At 46.9% G+C, this 16986-nt stretch overlaps 5 protein-coding genes across 8 annotated transcripts; 3 read left to right on the plus strand and 2 right to left on the minus strand.

Moving 5' to 3' along the window:
- The first annotated feature begins 173 nt into the window (after positions 1 to 173).
- Positions 174 to 1826, plus strand: eef2kmt (eukaryotic elongation factor 2 lysine methyltransferase). Its single transcript, XM_037256176.1, has 8 exons — positions 174 to 339; positions 457 to 519; positions 589 to 669; positions 745 to 846; positions 936 to 1069; positions 1131 to 1381; positions 1472 to 1621; positions 1699 to 1826. Exons 1-8 carry the CDS (start codon positions 217 to 219, stop codon positions 1803 to 1805), a joined length of 1011 nt encoding a protein of 336 aa, XP_037112071.1. The 5' UTR covers positions 174 to 216; the 3' UTR covers positions 1806 to 1826.
- On the minus strand, positions 1791 to 4891 carry alg1 (ALG1 chitobiosyldiphosphodolichol beta-mannosyltransferase). Of its 2 annotated transcripts, none has more exons than XM_037256169.1 (13): positions 4417 to 4891; positions 4271 to 4348; positions 3898 to 4001; positions 3673 to 3821; positions 3509 to 3598; positions 3324 to 3437; positions 3084 to 3208; positions 2904 to 2942; positions 2775 to 2834; positions 2597 to 2707; positions 2326 to 2440; positions 2116 to 2191; positions 1791 to 2030 (listed from the first exon to the last, which is right to left on the minus strand). In XM_037256169.1, the coding sequence occupies exons 1-13, from the start codon at positions 4709 to 4711 to the stop codon at positions 1884 to 1886; spliced, it is 1503 nt and encodes a 500-aa protein (XP_037112064.1). In that variant the 5' UTR covers positions 4712 to 4891; the 3' UTR covers positions 1791 to 1883. The 2 variants fall into 2 exon arrangements, with proteins under 2 accessions (XP_037112064.1, XP_037112063.1); XM_037256168.1 differs by having other exon boundaries at positions 3321 to 3437.
- Positions 4892 to 4984: 93 nt separating this feature from the next.
- Positions 4985 to 7908, plus strand: c8h16orf89 (chromosome 8 C16orf89 homolog). Its single transcript, XM_037256172.1, has 8 exons — positions 4985 to 5221; positions 5535 to 5687; positions 6094 to 6244; positions 6419 to 6536; positions 6592 to 6754; positions 6841 to 6945; positions 7053 to 7142; positions 7442 to 7908. The coding sequence occupies exons 1-8, from the start codon at positions 5008 to 5010 to the stop codon at positions 7543 to 7545; spliced, it is 1098 nt and encodes a 365-aa protein (XP_037112067.1). The 5' UTR covers positions 4985 to 5007; the 3' UTR covers positions 7546 to 7908.
- Positions 7694 to 13448, minus strand: flr (fleer). Of its 2 annotated transcripts, XM_037256155.1 has the most exons (19): positions 13268 to 13448; positions 12915 to 12980; positions 12554 to 12763; positions 12386 to 12442; positions 12164 to 12299; positions 11979 to 12083; positions 10430 to 10558; positions 10277 to 10326; positions 10065 to 10217; positions 9931 to 9996; positions 9805 to 9858; positions 9657 to 9722; positions 9438 to 9514; positions 9143 to 9350; positions 8759 to 8830; positions 8584 to 8687; positions 8431 to 8509; positions 8235 to 8364; positions 7694 to 8076 (listed from the first exon to the last, which is right to left on the minus strand). In XM_037256155.1, the coding sequence occupies exons 1-19, from the start codon at positions 13313 to 13315 to the stop codon at positions 7940 to 7942; spliced, it is 1947 nt and encodes a 648-aa protein (XP_037112050.1). In that variant the 5' UTR covers positions 13316 to 13448; the 3' UTR covers positions 7694 to 7939. The 2 variants fall into 2 exon arrangements, with proteins under 2 accessions (XP_037112050.1, XP_037112051.1); XM_037256156.1 differs by lacking the exons at positions 12554 to 12763; positions 12915 to 12980; positions 13268 to 13448 and having other exon boundaries at positions 12164 to 12327; positions 12386 to 12438.
- Positions 13449 to 14109: 661 nt separating this feature from the next.
- Positions 14110 to 16630, plus strand: si:ch211-76l23.4. Of its 2 annotated transcripts, none has more exons than XM_037256182.1 (4): positions 14110 to 14271; positions 14774 to 14930; positions 15161 to 15290; positions 16049 to 16630. In XM_037256182.1, exons 2-4 carry the CDS (start codon positions 14789 to 14791, stop codon positions 16293 to 16295), a joined length of 519 nt encoding a protein of 172 aa, XP_037112077.1. In that variant the 5' UTR covers positions 14110 to 14271; positions 14774 to 14788; the 3' UTR covers positions 16296 to 16630. The 2 variants fall into 2 exon arrangements, with proteins under 2 accessions (XP_037112077.1, XP_037112078.1); XM_037256183.1 differs by having other exon boundaries at positions 14119 to 14271; positions 14721 to 14930.
- The last annotated feature ends 356 nt before the right edge of the window (positions 16631 to 16986 follow it).

Here is a 16986-nt window from a genome sequence, read left to right on the forward strand (position 1 = left end):
TTGTAATGTCTCAAACTATATGGCAAATAGTTTGAGAGTTGTGTTTGATTCAATCATGACAGGCCCGTTTCCCCAATCCCCCGATGGTTCTGACTTGTGGCTATAAAACACTAAAAACGCCAGAGAAAATTTGTAAATCAAGAACGCATAAACTCTCGCGTGGAACTCTCGCGATACATTGTCCGATTGAAACGGAAGTAAACAAGGGACACGTGAATGATGGAGCGGGCTGAGTTGAATAAAGACGTTCCCTCAAGAAAACAAAACAGAGCTGACATTGTCAAACAATTCCAGTCGCGTTTTTTCGCCACCAGTCGCCTCGTATTATTCCCCTGGACGGTGAGTGAAAGCTTATATCATGTACATTATCGTGTTGTTTGCCAGCGTAGTCATGAGAAAGCCACGTGTCACTGTTTAATCAAATAATATATAAATGATAGTTCCTTCATTTTACAGTTTTTAGAAAATGAATTGGAACGCAGCAAATCATCTGACCTCATCTTAGAGATTCTCAAACAGGTAAACGGTGTACACACCTATTTGACAAATACGTAGGTATGAAAAGTCACAAAATTGAGTTTGTGTCAGACATGTCTTCACGCACTGTGCCGGAAGTTCCCGCCGTCCCCACGATACAGGAAATGCTTTCTCTCCGAGCTCATAAGACGGGTGATTATTTCCTTCCCCTCGTCCCGCCCGTTACGGTAACGTGGATGCTATCGTCACGGTGATTCTCATCTTCAGGTGGAGACAGCAGGATGCGAACCTCTAGATGAGCTCTACGATGCTCTGGCAGAGATAGTGGCGGCCCAAGAGGTGGCCGAGGGATACCGGACCTACATATTGGTACCAAAGTGACCCCATCAAGGATACAGAAGCTTTTTAATGGTACCTAACTTACATCACACACTCAGTTGGGTCCATGTTTTCTTTAGCCGTGCGGGGACCCTGTCAGCTTGTTGGAGAATGTGGCTTTAATCTCAGAGGGGACGACGGGTCTGGTTACATGGGAGGCGGCCCTTTACATGGCCGAGTGGGCCTTGGATCACCCGCAGATCTTTGCTGGAAGGTACCACAATCTACAAGAAAATCACCTCTAAACTTGATGAACAAGAAATTCTCCGCTGCAGGAATGTTCTGGAGCTGGGCAGCGGTGTGGGTCTGACCGGCGTGGCCGTGTGTCGCTCGTGTGGTCCTTCCTCGTACGTCTTCACCGACTGTCACCAAAGTGTCCTCCAGAGACTCAGAGAAAACCTGAGCATCAACGGACTCAACAAAACTAGCACCAGCAGGACCCGAGTCAGCGTACAAGAGCTGGACTGGACGAAGGTGACGGAGGAATGCTTGAATGACATCGGCGCAGACGTGGTCATAGCGGCAGGTCTGACCTTCAGCAATACTGCAAAATGTTCCAGGATGCTACAGAAAATGTCCTTTGCCGAGTGTGTTGTTTCCTTTATGCGTGTTGCAGATGTGGTGTACGATCCTGACGTGGTTGTGGTTCTGGTCCAGCTTCTGTCCAAGATTTTAAAGCACGGTGGTGGTCAGGTTCCCACTGAGGTTCTCATCTGTTCCACTGTGAGGAACCCGCAGACTTACGCCGGCTTCAAGCGCAGTCTAAGTAAGATGACGCAGTCTCTCACACTGATTGGCCGAATATGTCCTGGAGGCGGAGTCTTAATGACATTTGATTGACAGGTGTTGCTGGGATCGGCCACCGGGTGATGAGCGGCGCTGTGAATCACATCTTTGAGTACAACAGAGAGTCTGAAATAGAGCTTGTTCAATTGTTTGCGTGTCAATAAAGTTTTTTATTATTTACAAAAGTGGAATGTTCAGTTACAATTTAACATAGCCGCAGTTGGGTTCGAGTCCCTGTACAGTCACCTAGAAGAAGATGACAATGAGGACAAGAGCGGAAGGACGTTTTGGTCCCAGTTGTCGTCCCAGCGCTGCCCCCTGCTGGCACGGAGGTTCCTCCTGAAAGTGCCCAGTTTGCTGTCAGAGCTGGGGAAGTCTGACAGGAGACTCTGGAAATCCAAAGATAAGGATACTTGTAGATGATTTTATTTATTGTCTTTAATTGAGCAAGTCATCACTTGATTAAGATGTCACCTTGAGCTGCTGGGCCAACTGCGGGCTGTTGATGAAGATCAGACCATTCAACTCGTGCTTCACCAGCTCCTCTAGGCTGTGTGGGAACCAAGAGACGTTTGTCAAAGAAAATAATTTATTAAGAATAAACCAAATGAAACTAGGAGCCTCCCTTTTTTTTCTAATCACATTACATTTTGGTTGCACTGTACTTTACGGTGGCAAACTCACCACTGGAAGTGGATGGCACACACGGGCAGGCAGCATCCAAACATGTCCACCACCTTCATGGGCAGGTCCAGACCGCTGGAAGACTTGTGCAGACATACGCCAAGGTCAGCACAACCTAAAACCAAACAAACCATTTAAGAAAAAACAAAAAACACAGCTTAGAGTTGATCTTTTATTCAGTGGAGTGGTAGAAAGCACACCAGCGGCTGCAGGCCATATCGATGCCACCAAACCCCTACGTTAAAAAGTGCTACGTGTATTTCAATCTCACCTAACAAGACAGGATAGTCTTCCGCCTCCAGCCAGGGCGTGCAGATCTTCACATGCTCCAAATGTAGACCGTCAATCATCTTCACATAGCGCTCCTTCTGAGGACCTTTTCCTTCACGCGCAAATAAAAACGGACAAGTCGATCACGGCTCACCATCAAACGTCAAGGCCGATCGTACCCGTGATGACGCAGATGAGCGGCGGCAGAGTCTCCCCCGCTAATATGAACTCTTCGTATTCTGTCAGGAACAAGGAGGAGAAACTCAAACAATTGACTTGATCGTAGTGAAGAAGAGTTGTTGCAGTACCTTGAAGAGCCTGCAGAAGGACGGAGAAGTCTTCATCCTCTGCGGAGGGACAACAATGTAATGAATGGACGAGTGTCCCAAATCACCCATAAAAGCATTATTTTTATTTCTCTACTTGTGTATAATGCAGTAGCCCGATTTGCTTGTATCCTTTAAGATCAGTGAATATGTGTTCGGCACCTGTCCAGCTGGTACTGCTGATGAGCAACACGGGGCGATCTGGCCTCAAAGTTATCGTGTTGTTGTCAAGGTCTCGCACAGAGAAGACGGTCTTCTCTTTCTTCTCCCTAACATCATCATCATCACTGATTGAAAGAAAACACAAACCAAATATTAGTTTGCGGTGAAGTAGCATGCGGCTAATGGACAATAGATGTTCCAAAATAATGTGACAATGTTTGTTTGAACGGTAGCGCTTGCCTGCTGTGCCGAAAGGCGGGATATGCGCGCGAAAGCCTCACAAAAAGTTGGTGCCGCTTCTCCAGTGGCGTTTCTTTGAAGATGTCTGCGGGTCTGTCGTAGAGAGTGGTCGCCCTGCAAAGACACATCATTGTATATATTCAACGGGTAGCATGCGGCTAAGATTCATGAGTACCAATTCCTACTTGATGCCCCAGTTCCTGTGCAGGTCTTCCTTCATGGCTTTGGTCACACACAAGTGCTGGGACGCCAGAGGACCAAACACGTGCTCGTACCTGCAGGAAAACAACATCAGGTTTGAGCTACGTTTTTGATTTATGTGACTATTTTACAGAAAACTGACACACACCACTTTGCGAGGCGCACAAGGGGGTGTGCGTGGCCGTGGCTGAGCGCCATGATGGTGTAGCCGTAGTTGTGCCAGTCGACCAGCAAGCGGCCGCCTCGGAGGACGCACGTTAGCCACGCCGAGGCCATGCCCGGCAAACCGGGAGGGTTCTGGGAAAAGAAAATGTAAATCAGCACTTCAGATCACCTCAAGTCGGGATCGGCTGTCGGGAGTCAGGTGACTCACCTGCATGAGTATGTGAGCATGTGGTTTCAGCATCAGTAGAACCACCAGAACTTGTGCAAACTGAATGGCCACTTTGGTCACATAGGTCAAAATCTTTGGGCCACCTGAAATATTTTGAATATTAAAAAAACACGGCCTCTTTACACACCATTTACCAATTGCTTCTGCAACTCAAATTAGGAGGGGGGCGGGGGGACAAAGTGCCTCTGATTCTTCTGATTAACGTGAAATAAAGTTCGAGTGTTCTAGGAGGCTTTTGTGATATTTTTGTCAGCCCATCTTACAGCACAGTTCATGGTTCCAGAGCATGACCTGTTTGGCTGTTTTTTGTCTGTATATGCCTTGGTAAGAATTAGGACAGGCAGTCGCTTACCTCTGATGCCTTTGACTTCTGCAATGGGGACGATTTGAATCCTGTCGTCCCTCAACACGTCTCGGTGAGGTAGGCTGTCTAAACGTAAAGCAATCATGAACATAAATCAGATGCACATAAAAGGTGTATAAATGCCCGTATTTTACCTAAATATCCCACAAGAGCGACTTGAAATCCATGTTTACTGAGCGACAGCGAGTGATACTGCATGCGGGGACTACGACCGATGTCCCCAAGCACCAGCACGCACACCCGCTGCTCGCTGTCACCGTCCCGCCGCCTCAACAGGCAGCAAAGCATAATCGTGAGGCCCACGACCGTCACCGACACCAGCGGCCAAAAGATGCCCGAACCGGTGAAGCAGAACACCGCCATCAGAAGTGAAAAAAGCGCAAAAATAATTAGAATGGGGAGAGGAATGCTGGAAGAGGGCGGCGCCATATTTGTTTGGGATTTGAGATGACGTAGAGAGTGTTGGAGGCGGGGCTACTGATTTAAAGGCACCGCAGAGGTTTGAGCGACATCGCGTCGGAATAAAATGTAATTTTTTTTGCAATTTATTTGCTCGGTTTGTCTCGATTATATAAAGTTTATTATCAACCTAATTTTAGCATAAAGTGGCATTTATGTAGATATAGCTCTACATAACTTATTTGGGTTCGCAAACCAATGTGAATCAAAACAAGAGCACGCACGTCAGACATCATGACGTCACTGATCCGCCACGCTCTCTGCAAATGTCCAGGGATCGAGCTCTAAGCATGCGGACGCCCAGGCTACGGCTGGCCGCTTTGGCGGCGCTTTTGGCGGCCGTGTGCTGCTGCTGCTGCCGCTCGCGGGCTGAGGTGATCGACGACGTGCTCGGGAGCCTCTCCAACGGCACCGCCTTCCTGGAGCGCCAGCACCAGCACATCAACCTGGACGGCGTGGTGGGCTTCCTCATGCTGCAGGGTGGGCGGCCCGTCTTCCTGCTTTGTGGCGCAGTGTCCGTCCGCCTGCAGACAGGCAGACTGATAAAAAGAGAAATTGAATTACATTTATTTGGAATTCATGAACTGAGTAGCAGTTTTCTGCCAGTGTGTCCCAAATTTGATTCCCGTAAAATTACAACTTTTGTTTTCTTGTCGTAAAATTGCTTTTTCCTCCCCTACCACTGCCATCTTCTCTTGCATAAATACAACATAAAAATGTTGAAAGGTTTTTCCAGCATACTATCACAACTTCTTGAATTGTAAATTGCAACTTTTTCTTGCGTGTTTGTTAGCGGAGCTGAAGGAGGCTGTCCGGACGTGGCCTCACTCGGATCCGGTCAGCTGGGCTCAGAGGACGGCGGCCGTGGGTCTGGTCCAGCGTCTGGACCGCAGCTTTGACAACGCCGTCGCCGCTCTGCGCCAAAACGACCCCAAGTACTACCAAGGTAGCCGCGCTAAAATTTGAATTCAATGTGAATGACACGTGTATTGTAAAATGAGTTTCAAACCTATGGAGGTAGGTTGGGGTCAAAGGTTTTGTACTTGAAAAAATAAAATAAATGTGTTGAGCTTGAAACTTGACAATTAAAAAAAACATTCTAAATAAAAATACATGCATGGAAAGTTTTTTCGAGTTGAAAATAGTTTTGCTTCGCTTTGGTACATTTTTTGAATAAACTATTTATTTTGTTGTTCCATGTAGTGTTTTTCCCCTTTTCACGACTCTAGTGGTATGCCAAAGAATCATTGAATTAAACATTGAAGGTGTGAGATGTTTTAGGAACGCAGGTTCCCTCCACTGCTGTCCTGTCATCATACATAAATTGCACCTGCACGCAATGCCGTCCGCAGAGTTCGAGCCTCTTCTGTCGTGGAAGTTCTGGCAGGTTCCTCAGGAACGCAGTAACACCGACGCCAGCCTGGTGTACGCCGCCACCACCGCGAGCGAGTGCTACGACGAGCAGCTCAGCGACAAGTGCCTCACGCTGCTCCTTGGAACCTGGTGGGTGCTGATTCTCTAGTCAACTCGAGTATTTCTGGGGGGAGAAAGTACAAATTCAATTAGTTCAGTTAGAGGACAGACAAGAGCAAAATGTTTACTAAACACTTTCATCTGCTCTAACATTACAAAATTGACAAATGTATTCTTGGAAAATTACTTTTTTCTTCCTGGTAGGAAACAGAAGGGGACGCCGTGCATTGTGACCAAGCCGTGTCGCGACACCATGACCCAGTTTGGTTGTCCGCACTACTCGCTGTCCCACCAGCTGCTCTACTTCATGATCGGGAAGATGGTGAGGAGCGCGGCGACAAGCTCGCCGTCACCAAGGGGCTAACTCTGTGTGTTAGAAAGGGTGCTCCAACCTGCTGAAGGGCGATACGCGGGCGTCCCGCGCCAACATGACGGAACGCAGCTACCAGAAGATCTTCTGCTCCAACATGATGAAAACCAACCAGGACATTGTCGCCGAGGGCCTCAGCCAGCAGACGGCGGACATCTTCATCGAGAACAGTCAGTGAACAATTGTGTCATGTAAGCTGTTTTGGGTCAACATCTGCGACTTCTGACCCCTAACCTCTTACGTTTGTGCCTCACAGTCCTCATTTGCGGCTTGGCCGGCTTCTCCGACTTCTACAAACCCGATTGGCTGCAGCACATCCTCCAGCTGCAGGATGTCGAGCTCGGCTGCTTCGGACGTGACCGTAAGTCTGTGACCGATCGTGTCGCTCATCAAGCGGCAACTGCGGAAGGGGCAGTGAGTGTATACGTACGGACGTGCACCTGAGCTGTCCTCTGCTGTCGCACTCAGCCAGCGTCATCTCGCAGATGATCGGAGACGAGCTGCTGGAGCAACTGCAGCCTCATCACCGTGTCAAGAGGAGGGAGAAGATCCTTCCCGGTGGGTTCACACCTCATGACCGATGATCCTTCGTCACTGGCAAACACACTGGCGGGGAGATGTTAGTCTCAGGTCCCAATGGGAGGTGTGGTGTGGGGGGGTTCCTGGTCAAATCAAACAAAACTGTTTTTGACTGTCAACTGTTTTATTATAAAAAACAAACAACACCACAATGGATAACCACAACTGATCCAGAGTGACAGCTTGCCATTTACAAGTGTTACTGTAAAAAAATAAACACACACACAGCAAGAAACAATGTCCTGTTGACATGAAACTTCTATCTTTGCTGTTTCAAGATGGCTGCTCCAGTCACATGACGGCGGTGGCGGTGGGCGCCCTGGGAGGATATTTAAACTTCTATCTAACAGAGCAAGACATAACCAAGAGGCCCCTTTGCTGATCGTCCAACTTCCCGCCTGGCTGCTTTTTGGTGTTTTGAAAATGTTGGACATCAAATCCAAAAGGAGAACAGCAGATTTCCTTGGGTACGTCACTTGGATCAAAGCAATAACAAATGACATGAGGAGTGTTTTTATAGCATACTTGTCTATCTACTTTCCAAAAAAGTAAAGATTGGAGCTGTTTCAGTTTGAATGTCATGAAATATAGCATGAGAATCTGCCTGTATTATTTCCTTGTGAATTATTATGAAGTCTTCTCCAATATATTGAAGTATTTAAGACTTTTTTTGTCTGCATGAAGTATTAAATGTACGTAGAAGAAAACAACTCTATCCCAAATAAAAGCAAGTGGGGCACTTCAAGAGTGTGTTGTTGTCTTTTCTTGCGTCACGGTCACTCATTCCAGCTTGTGACTTTGTAGAAGAGGGCCTTGAGGAGTCGGGCCTCATACATCACAGTGTTCTTGCCCATTTGGACCCCGGACTCCTCCAGTGGCTGCTCGATGATGGCGGGCACCTCCCTTCCATACTCTGAAACAAAAACAAACATTGTGTAAAGTAATTATGAAAATTATGCTTTGGCGTCATTTTAGAGCATCTTGGTGGGAATATCACTTGGTTCTTGATTTAAAAAGAAAATTGATTCTTGACTAGAGCTAAGAGTGGACTATGCTGTGATTGTGCGTCACCTTCACAGTTCTCCAAGAACTGAATGCACTCCTGGACCACCACTCCCTTCAGCGTGATGATGTGCTTTGACATGTTCTCCAGCAGGGACAGGAAACAGCGTTTGGCGTAGAACCACGTGTCCGTCCCCAACTACGCGACACGCACACAAGTGGTACAAAGTTGCAAGTACAAAATGTGCGACTCATGAGCAATCACCTTCTTGTTGTAAGGCTCCAAGCTCTTGATGACACGAGAGATGCCAAAATCGTAGTTGCCCTTAGCGCAGTACAATGTGCTAAAGAAACACAAACATGTCCGTAAACAACAAATTGCAATCTTGTAATCTTCCTTGCGAAGCGTCCAAGTCACCCGATGACTAGGTTGACGATGCATAGGTGGAAGACTTTCTTGTCGGGGTCGTCGTAGGAGATCTGCTCTTCCTCCTTTTCAATTTTCCTCATCAGCTCCTCAGCCTGGAAATCATTTGGAGTCTGCATGAGGCGTCACGCCGTTGACACAATTCCACTATGCCGACTTGCGTTACCTCTTCATTCTGGCTGGTCATGATGTAGGACACGCACAAGTTGGCCAGGACCACAGCGCTCACGTTCAAGATCTGCAGCAACGCAGGTTTGATCTTCATTTCAAAGCTTTTTGAACATGTTCAATCATAACAAATTTCAGCAGTTTGTTTTTGTCATTTTGGGCGTTGCCCACACAGTAACACTGCAAACAAAAACACACCAAAAACGAAAAGTTTCACGCATGGGGGAAAAAAACAAAGTCACCGCAAAGTTCTATTTTTACCGGTGCTTTGACCGTGCACGGGCAATCCTGCACACTACACTGTTCCACCTGCGCACAAAGGTCAACGGTCAGCCAACCTGGTCGGGCTTTCCCAAGGGCAAGCAAGCTAGGCGTCACTCACGTTGTTGTAGTGCTTCTTGACGATGGGCTCGTAGAAGCTGATGGCCTCCTTGTACTTGTTCTGCATGAAGAGCACGTGCGCCACGTTCAGCTTCCATGTGTCGTCCTCGTTGCACACCTCCATAGACTTGTGGAAGATCTTCTCCACCATGGCAAAGTTCTCACGGTTCCAGTAGATTTTGGCCTGGGCCATCAGGACCACGATGTACCTGCGCACAGGAAGAACACGAGGAAGGGCACCTTTAGCGCAAGAGCGCCTCAATGTTATGGATGAGAATTTCTGAGTGTATTCTCACTTCTCCTGCATGGTGTCGTACTCCTGGAGGGCTTTCTTCTGCCCATCGTCGTCTCGGACCGTCTTGGCCTCCTGCAGCTGCAAACACGATCGAGCAGAGTTTGTAATTGTTATGACTAAATTGCATTTTACCCGACAACAGTGATGAAGACAAAACGGAGGCAGGGAAGGTGTTTGAATTGGATGGGATGGCATGAAAAAAAAAAAATTGGTGGAAAACCTGCTTGGCCAGTTTGCGCAGCTTCTCCGTCATTTTGCCGATCATGTCGTCAAACTTTCTGAAGGCCTAAAAGTGCACCGACACAGATACACCTTTTGATGACGTCACAATGTCAAGAAAGACAAAATGTGTCTGACTGTCGTCATACCTCCTCCGGCGCCGTCTGGCAGGTCAGCAAGGCATCGAGAAACTCGTACTCGTACTGAGAAGGAGCGAAAAAAGCACTGAGGGACAATCAAAGCAAAAAAGACAAAACAAGTCAAGTGCAACTCACCGGCGTGAGCAACTTGTAGGTGAGTTGTGCGTTTTCTGCCAGGACGTCGGCAGCCAGATCGAAATACTGCCGAGGAAGCGGGACAAAATCGTTGGCGGCGGGAATGGCGTGGCGCGCCGCGTGACGGCCGATACCTCGTGCTTGCAGTAGAGCAGTAGCAGGTTGCCGAATGTGACGGGTGGGAAGGAAGGCTGCTGCAGCAGGAAGGCCAACTTCTCGAAGCCTTGTGAGGGCTTGCTGTCCATGTTGAGCAGAGCCTGGTTGTGCAGAGTCACCGTGTCCAGCTCCTGCAGCGCGCCCACATTTGCGTTTGTGGTTTCCACCATCGTTACACACACCGGCTTACCTCCTCGGTTCTCGGTGGCATGTCCGTCAAAGCCTCCTGAGCTCCTTTCACTGCAAACAAATATTTCAAATATCACTCCATCCATTGCAAGATGGAAGTGAATGGCTGTTGTGGATGCAAGATGGCATCCGTCCGCGCTTCGTTGCGTCTTACGGTTCTTCAGCTGGTACTCGATGGCAGCCTTGAGGTTGAAGGCCTCCACCAGGGCGGTCTGATGCAGCACCAGCGTGTTGCCCACGCTGCGCACCTCAATGCCTTCCGTGGTCAGGCCCACGCTCAGCTCTGCCGCAGGGGGGGGAGACAGTGAAGGAATGGGGTCGAAATACAAAAAGTCCTGCCTAGGTACAAAAACAAATATGCTCAAACCTCATTGAATAAAGCACATAAGCAGACAAATATATTCACATATTAAATCAATAAAAGAAACATTTTAAGCATATAATTATACCTACACACCAAATCAATAAAGAAGACATAACTAGACATTTTTGCTATATGGTAAGGACAAAGGTTTTTATAACGTCATGATCTGATATGTATTTCTGTGCACTTTGAAATAACAAATGTTTTTTGATATATTGCCTGAATAGCATAATGACCTGTAAGGAACTATTTAATGCATGCCTGATGTTATTCTAAATCACGGACACTACCCAAGGTGTCTAAGAATCTTCAGTATTTGATTATATCTTATGTTTTGATTAATGCTCGATGTGACGTCGTATTTTGTCCTGGCAGCCTTGGATTACTATTGAATGTTCTGGACAGAAGGAAACATTTTTGACTAACAATGAAAAGATATGGTTGGAAGCATGATTAAACTAAGAATGTGACGAAGTAAGCAAGTACATAGAGTGTCAAAAGAGCAAACAAACAAATGCATGGTAAGTGGTGAGTAAGAACTTTGCATAGTCTGGGAACATTAACGAATTGATGATGTCACACCACAAAATTTCACATAATTCCGCACAAAATGACAAAAGTGGAAGGATGATGAATGGACAAGGTGCGACAGTGTATGTGCAAGAATGGAGGAAAATGTTTACACTTGGAGATAAAACCAGCAGAGGTGCCAGAGGGAGAACGCCAGGCGGAAAACAGCCAAGAACCCGGCTAAAGGTGATCGCCAAGGCCGAAAGACGGGATGGAAAAATACAGCCCCCACACACATCGCCCATAATCAGCACCCAACCCCATGGAACCAGCTCTCACCGAACCAGCACCCACTCCCATGGAATCAAACTCTCCTGCGAACTTGCCCCACCCCCATAGACTCACCACCCATCAAACTCGGCCCACACCGGCATGTGCAATTGAATATAAGCTGACCAAAGAACCTTGAACGTTGCCATATTCTGAATGGAGACTTTCTGCTCTTGAGCATGGTCGCTGGAAAGGCCCAGCGCTGTATTGTATTTTTCCTGAAAACAGTGCTTTCTTAACAAGAATTGTGATTGAACTAACCAACCTGTGTAAGTCTAATTTTGTTTCGGTGTCTTAGTCTTTTCCTAAAACTAATGAAAGAAAACGAGCACGCAGTGAGTGAATTGGATAACAGGTGATTGGTTATGGCTTTTGCCGTGAGGCGCGGATAGCGCGCTTCCCAAATTGTGGACCAAATCCAACAACAGTTAGAATAGCGTTTTGGTTGATAAAAAAAAAGGAAAGATTTGACGGTGCCGTTGGAATCAGATCTCCTTACCCGGATGTTCCCGGATGCCTCGCTCGATGATCTCGCCGATGTATTTAAGGGCCTGCGCATAGTTGCTGAGCCTGTAGTAGCACAGAGCGATGTTGTACGACAGCGCTGGCACACACAGCGACAAAGGACAATTAGAATCTGTGTCTTTTTGTTAGATTTGCTTGGCGATGTGTTTGTGCGCTTACCAGGAACATATCCCAGCACCTGCATGGCCGACGTGAACTTCTTACAGGCGTCCTCGTACTTGGCATCCTGGTAGAGCAGGCAGCCCATGTTGTACACGTAATCGGCGTCCTCCGGGGGAAGTTGCTCCACCAGAGACTGCACACACCGCAGTTGGCAATGACATCTATCAGTCAGAAATACGATCAGACAGCAGGAATAACAATCACAGAGCTTCAGCTTACCTTAGCAGCTGAGTAATTCTCCTCAAAATATTTGATGGAGGCTTGCAGTTTGATCATCTGTTGAGGAGGAAGACCATTTGAAATGTCAGCTGTGTTGTTTTGTTTTTTTCCGATTTGATGTGTTTATTCGACACCACGTTTTGAGGATTGGCGTGGAAGTGAGCGAACCTTGGTGTGGCTGCTGGGCGTGTCCAGGGCGAAGGAGGCCTTGGTGGCCTCGGCGTAGGCGCCCGCCTTGTACAGGCTCTGGGCGTAGTACACCCGGTACTCCTCCACCTCGGGGTGCAGCTGCGTGAGCTGCTCGTAGCACTCGGCCGCACCGCTGAAGTCCTGGACGTGGTAGTAGCAGAAGCCCAGCAGAGACAGTGCTGCCCGAGACTGAGGAAAAAAAATAAACACAGAAACGATGACTAATTGTGTACACTCAGGACTACAGTACAAATGATGAACCTGACATGCATGTCTGGTTTTTTTGTTTTTTATCAGTATTTGAAGCTGTGGGAAACAGGATGATGAGATATCCACTTACTCTCGTGTGCTTCTGAAGTTGGCTGTTAAGGATGTGAATGGCCTCAACATACTGGCTGTCTTTAATCTGCAAGACAAATCAACATTGTCACATTGTTTTTTTTTTTTTTTTTTTTTTTTTTATTATTACCAAGTGGTCATGAGGTGACCGACAAAGTTCACATTGTAAATTAAACTGGCCTTTTCTTCATGTATTCATGAGCAAGGTTAGTAGTGTATTGTTGATACAAATAAAGAAAAAGTCACATAATTAATTACAATTTTCAGTCGTTTTAACTCATGCCTTATGTCAACTTAGCAAGCTAAGCTAAACACAGACCCGACTACTCCGTCACAAAAGCTTCGCATTCTTACCAGTTTATAGATTGTAGCAGTGTACTCCCCGTCTTTAATTGTCATCATAATGCCAAACGTGTACTTTTCACAGCTCTAAATTTGAAAATAATCGGCTAAGTTCAGGAAAAACAAGCAACGCTAACTACCAAGTTAGCTAGCAGCCGCGCTCACGCAGAGCAAGCGGAGTTGTGTTGCCTGGCAACCTCCCATACCGGAAGTCAGCGTTTTGACGGACTTGTACGACTGCCAATCAATTTGCTGAATGCCGAAACTGCTGTTTTAATCATCTGTTCTTCAATATTTCTAGAGATCTCTTCAAATGGGTTGTCAATAATGAAAACAATAAAAATATTAGGTGGAAATAAACACACACAGGGGTGTGCATGCGTTCGCCTCACAGTTCAGAGGGTGCAGGTTTGATTCCACCTCCGGCCCTCTCTGTGTAGAGTTTGCATGTTCTCCCTGTGCCTGTCTGGGATAGGCTCCAGCACACCCACGACCCCCGTGGGGACAAGCGGTATAATGGATGGATAAACAAACACAGCCACTAACTTTTTGTTTTTTGCTTTTCATTATCAGTTTGCTATCAGTGGAGGTTTACGCCGCATTTAGTTCTGATTAAATGTGGTTATTAATAAAACACAGATGAAAAGTGATAATTAAGTACCATTTTATTATTATTATTATTATTTTATACCAACAAATTTAGCACCCTTCAATGTCTGCTTAACACCCGTAAGCACAACTACATCCAAGATGAACAAACATAAAAAAACAAGCCAGGGGTGCTGGAGCCTCCAGACTAAGCCAACCCACATTGTGGGCCTCAAAAATAGTGGCCAGAACGTGACCGCAGTATGCGTGTGTGCTTGTGTGTGTGTTTTTTACATTAAGTCTGCAGAAGGGTGTGTTCTTGCTTTCTTTTGCTGAGCGCTGCCTGGTGTCATTGTCAGACGTGTCAAGATCAAGAAGACGACGACAAACCGACGGTCCTCAGGTTAGGTGACACGCTTGTGCAGCAGGTAAGTGCGCGCGCACACATAAATGAGTTAGCAGATTTAATTAATGAGGCTTTATTTAGCAGCAGACATTTAACTCGATCTTTTTATGGGAACATTGTGTGCTTGCATGCTGGCACTTGCGCAACTAAAAAACTGCTTTTGCTTTTAATATATAGTCAACTCAAACAGTTAGCATCTTTTAATGCTTATTTTAAAACTCAAGATTACTGAAATGTCTAAAAAAAATGGTGTCATTAGTACTTATGTCTGAAACAGAAGTGTGGCTCTTACACAGAAGTATTCCAGGCCAACTGGACCTGACCGACAGCAGTTGGGATTTAGATGTTAAACGGTGACAATCAATCAATCAATCAATCAATCAATCAATCGATCGATCGATCGATCAATCAATCAACTTGGCCATTGATCGATCAATCAATCAATCAATCAATTAATCCTCTCTTCTCAAGCGTGTGACGTCGCTGCATCCAGCAGAGGGCGTCCTTACAGAGTGTTTGTGCAGGTTGCGGTGTGGACGATGGCCCAAAAAGCGAGTTTGGCGGTGCTGGTGTTGCTGGCCGTCGCCGCGGCAACCGTGACGGCGCAGAGGCGACGCACGCAGACAGCCAACGCGCAAACGCAGACGACCAACGCGGATGAGTGGAACTACAGGGATGGCTGTGAGCACACAGATTTGCTTCTCTTCTGTTTACTTCACATCAGAGGGATGACGGGGTCAAAGGTAGAGGTGACGACAAACATTGACGAGAACACCAAATGTGTGCAAATGCAGAAGGGAATGTGAGCAGCGGCATTTCAGAACCGAATAAACAGTCTCGGTTGGACGTCTCTATACTGATGCTAATGTGTAGTTTCCAGTCATGATCATTTCTCATTGGTCCGGTCCCAGCCGACAGGGTCAGCATGAGGGGCGTGGCCAACCTGACTGAGATCCTGGACAACTGGCGTTTCGACATTGTCAACCAGATGAAGGGACTCCTGCAAAACGACCACCAGTCCCTGCTGCCCGACTACGCCAGGTACCACCGCAACCCGACCCAACGGTATCAATGTCCAAGAGCCCACCCAATAAAGCGGAACACTGCCTACCAGCCAAAGAGTCCACGCAGGAATGCATGCAATTTAAAAATTGGAAATACGAGGTTATGAAATAAACAAAAGGAAGTCTGGCGTTTCCTGCTTCCTGACGCAGTTTGGTTTGGAAGGCAGTCCAGTAGTTAAAATTACATGTTGCTGTTTCCTCCTTTCATGTTTTTATTCAGCCAAATTGCTACTCCAGCTTCTTCTTGCCCTCACATAAAGCTCAACATTCATTTGGGTTGTCTTTCAAAACAAAATGTTCCATTGCGGTCAATCCTGTTTGGAAGGATAGTTAGCTGCTAGCGTGAGAATTTATTCAGCCAAATTGCTACTCCAGCTTCTTTTCTTCTTTCCCTCACATAAAGCTCAACATTCATTTGGGTTGTCTTTCAAAACAAAATGTTCCATTGAGGTCAATCCTGTTTGGAAGGATAGTTAGCTGCTAGCGTGAGAATTTATTCAGCCAAATTGCTACTCCAGCTTCTTTTCTTCTTGCCTTCACATAAAGCTCAACATTCATTTGGGTTGTCTTTCAAAACAAAGTGTTCCATTGAGGTCAATCCTGTTTGGAAGGATAGTTAGCAGCTAGCGCGAGAAGCTAACATGACAACATTGTCACTCCTTTGAGTCAAGCAGAACGAGCACCAAAGTTGTTTGCTCACAAAATGCTAGTTTGATGTGTCTCACCTCCGTCCAGGATCCAACCTCTGTCGGAGGCTCTGGGTGATCTCTACAAGGAGTTCAATGCCCTCAAAGCTCACCTGGGCGAGCTAACGGAAAAGTTCACCGCCATGGAGACCTTCATGGATGAGGTGAAGGCCAGCAGGGGAAGCCGCCAGGCTCAGACCCAGACCCAGACCCAGGCCTCTTCAGCCGCCGTGCCCAGGCAGACAGGCAGGCGGGTGATGAAGAAGAAGACCACCCCCGTGGCCACCACCTCCTAAGGATGACCGTGACCATGTATTTATGCTTTATCTGCTTTTTTGCATTTTTTCCCAGAGTGTTAAAAAGTTAATTTGTTCCTGCTACAAATATGTGCTAAGACGCTAAAGCTATCGAGTTACCAGGTGGCTTTGTTGCTCTCTGGAAACATTTGGGTCGGCACACTTTGAGGGATTTGGTTTTGCCGCTGGAGTTCAGCCCAACACGTTGAACGGCATCCAAGTCAGATTGTTTGGATAGGCTTGCTTCCCCTTTGGGGTTTGTTCCCTGCTACATCACGCACGCACAAACACACGCACACATGCAGTTAACCAATAAAGTCAATTTTTGCAGCACAGGCACGGCAACGTCGCTTCATTACAAACACGATCGATTTGAGATGATTGACGCAGACGTCAACGTTTAGTCGGACCGGGTCTACAAGTCCTGTGCGGACCCTCGCTGCTCATGTCCTGCACGGAGTGAGATTGAGAGCAAGTGCAGCTTACAAACTGTGACAGTGCGTTCTGAGTGTCAATAGGATTACTCATGTCCCCCCCTCCCATGACTCTGATGTCACACCAAATGGGTCACAGCTCAAAACCAAAAATAGCTTGGATGAAAATATTTGGACCTTGAAAGGATGCAAAAAGTAGAGATAAACGGAACTTGGTGCACTGATCTGGACTTTGTCTCATGTCCTCAAACTTGAAG

Source organism: Syngnathus acus, chromosome 8 (genome assembly GCF_901709675.1).
Source record: "Syngnathus acus chromosome 8, fSynAcu1.2, whole genome shotgun sequence".
Classification (NCBI taxonomy): domain Eukaryota; kingdom Metazoa; phylum Chordata; class Actinopteri; order Syngnathiformes; family Syngnathidae; genus Syngnathus; species Syngnathus acus.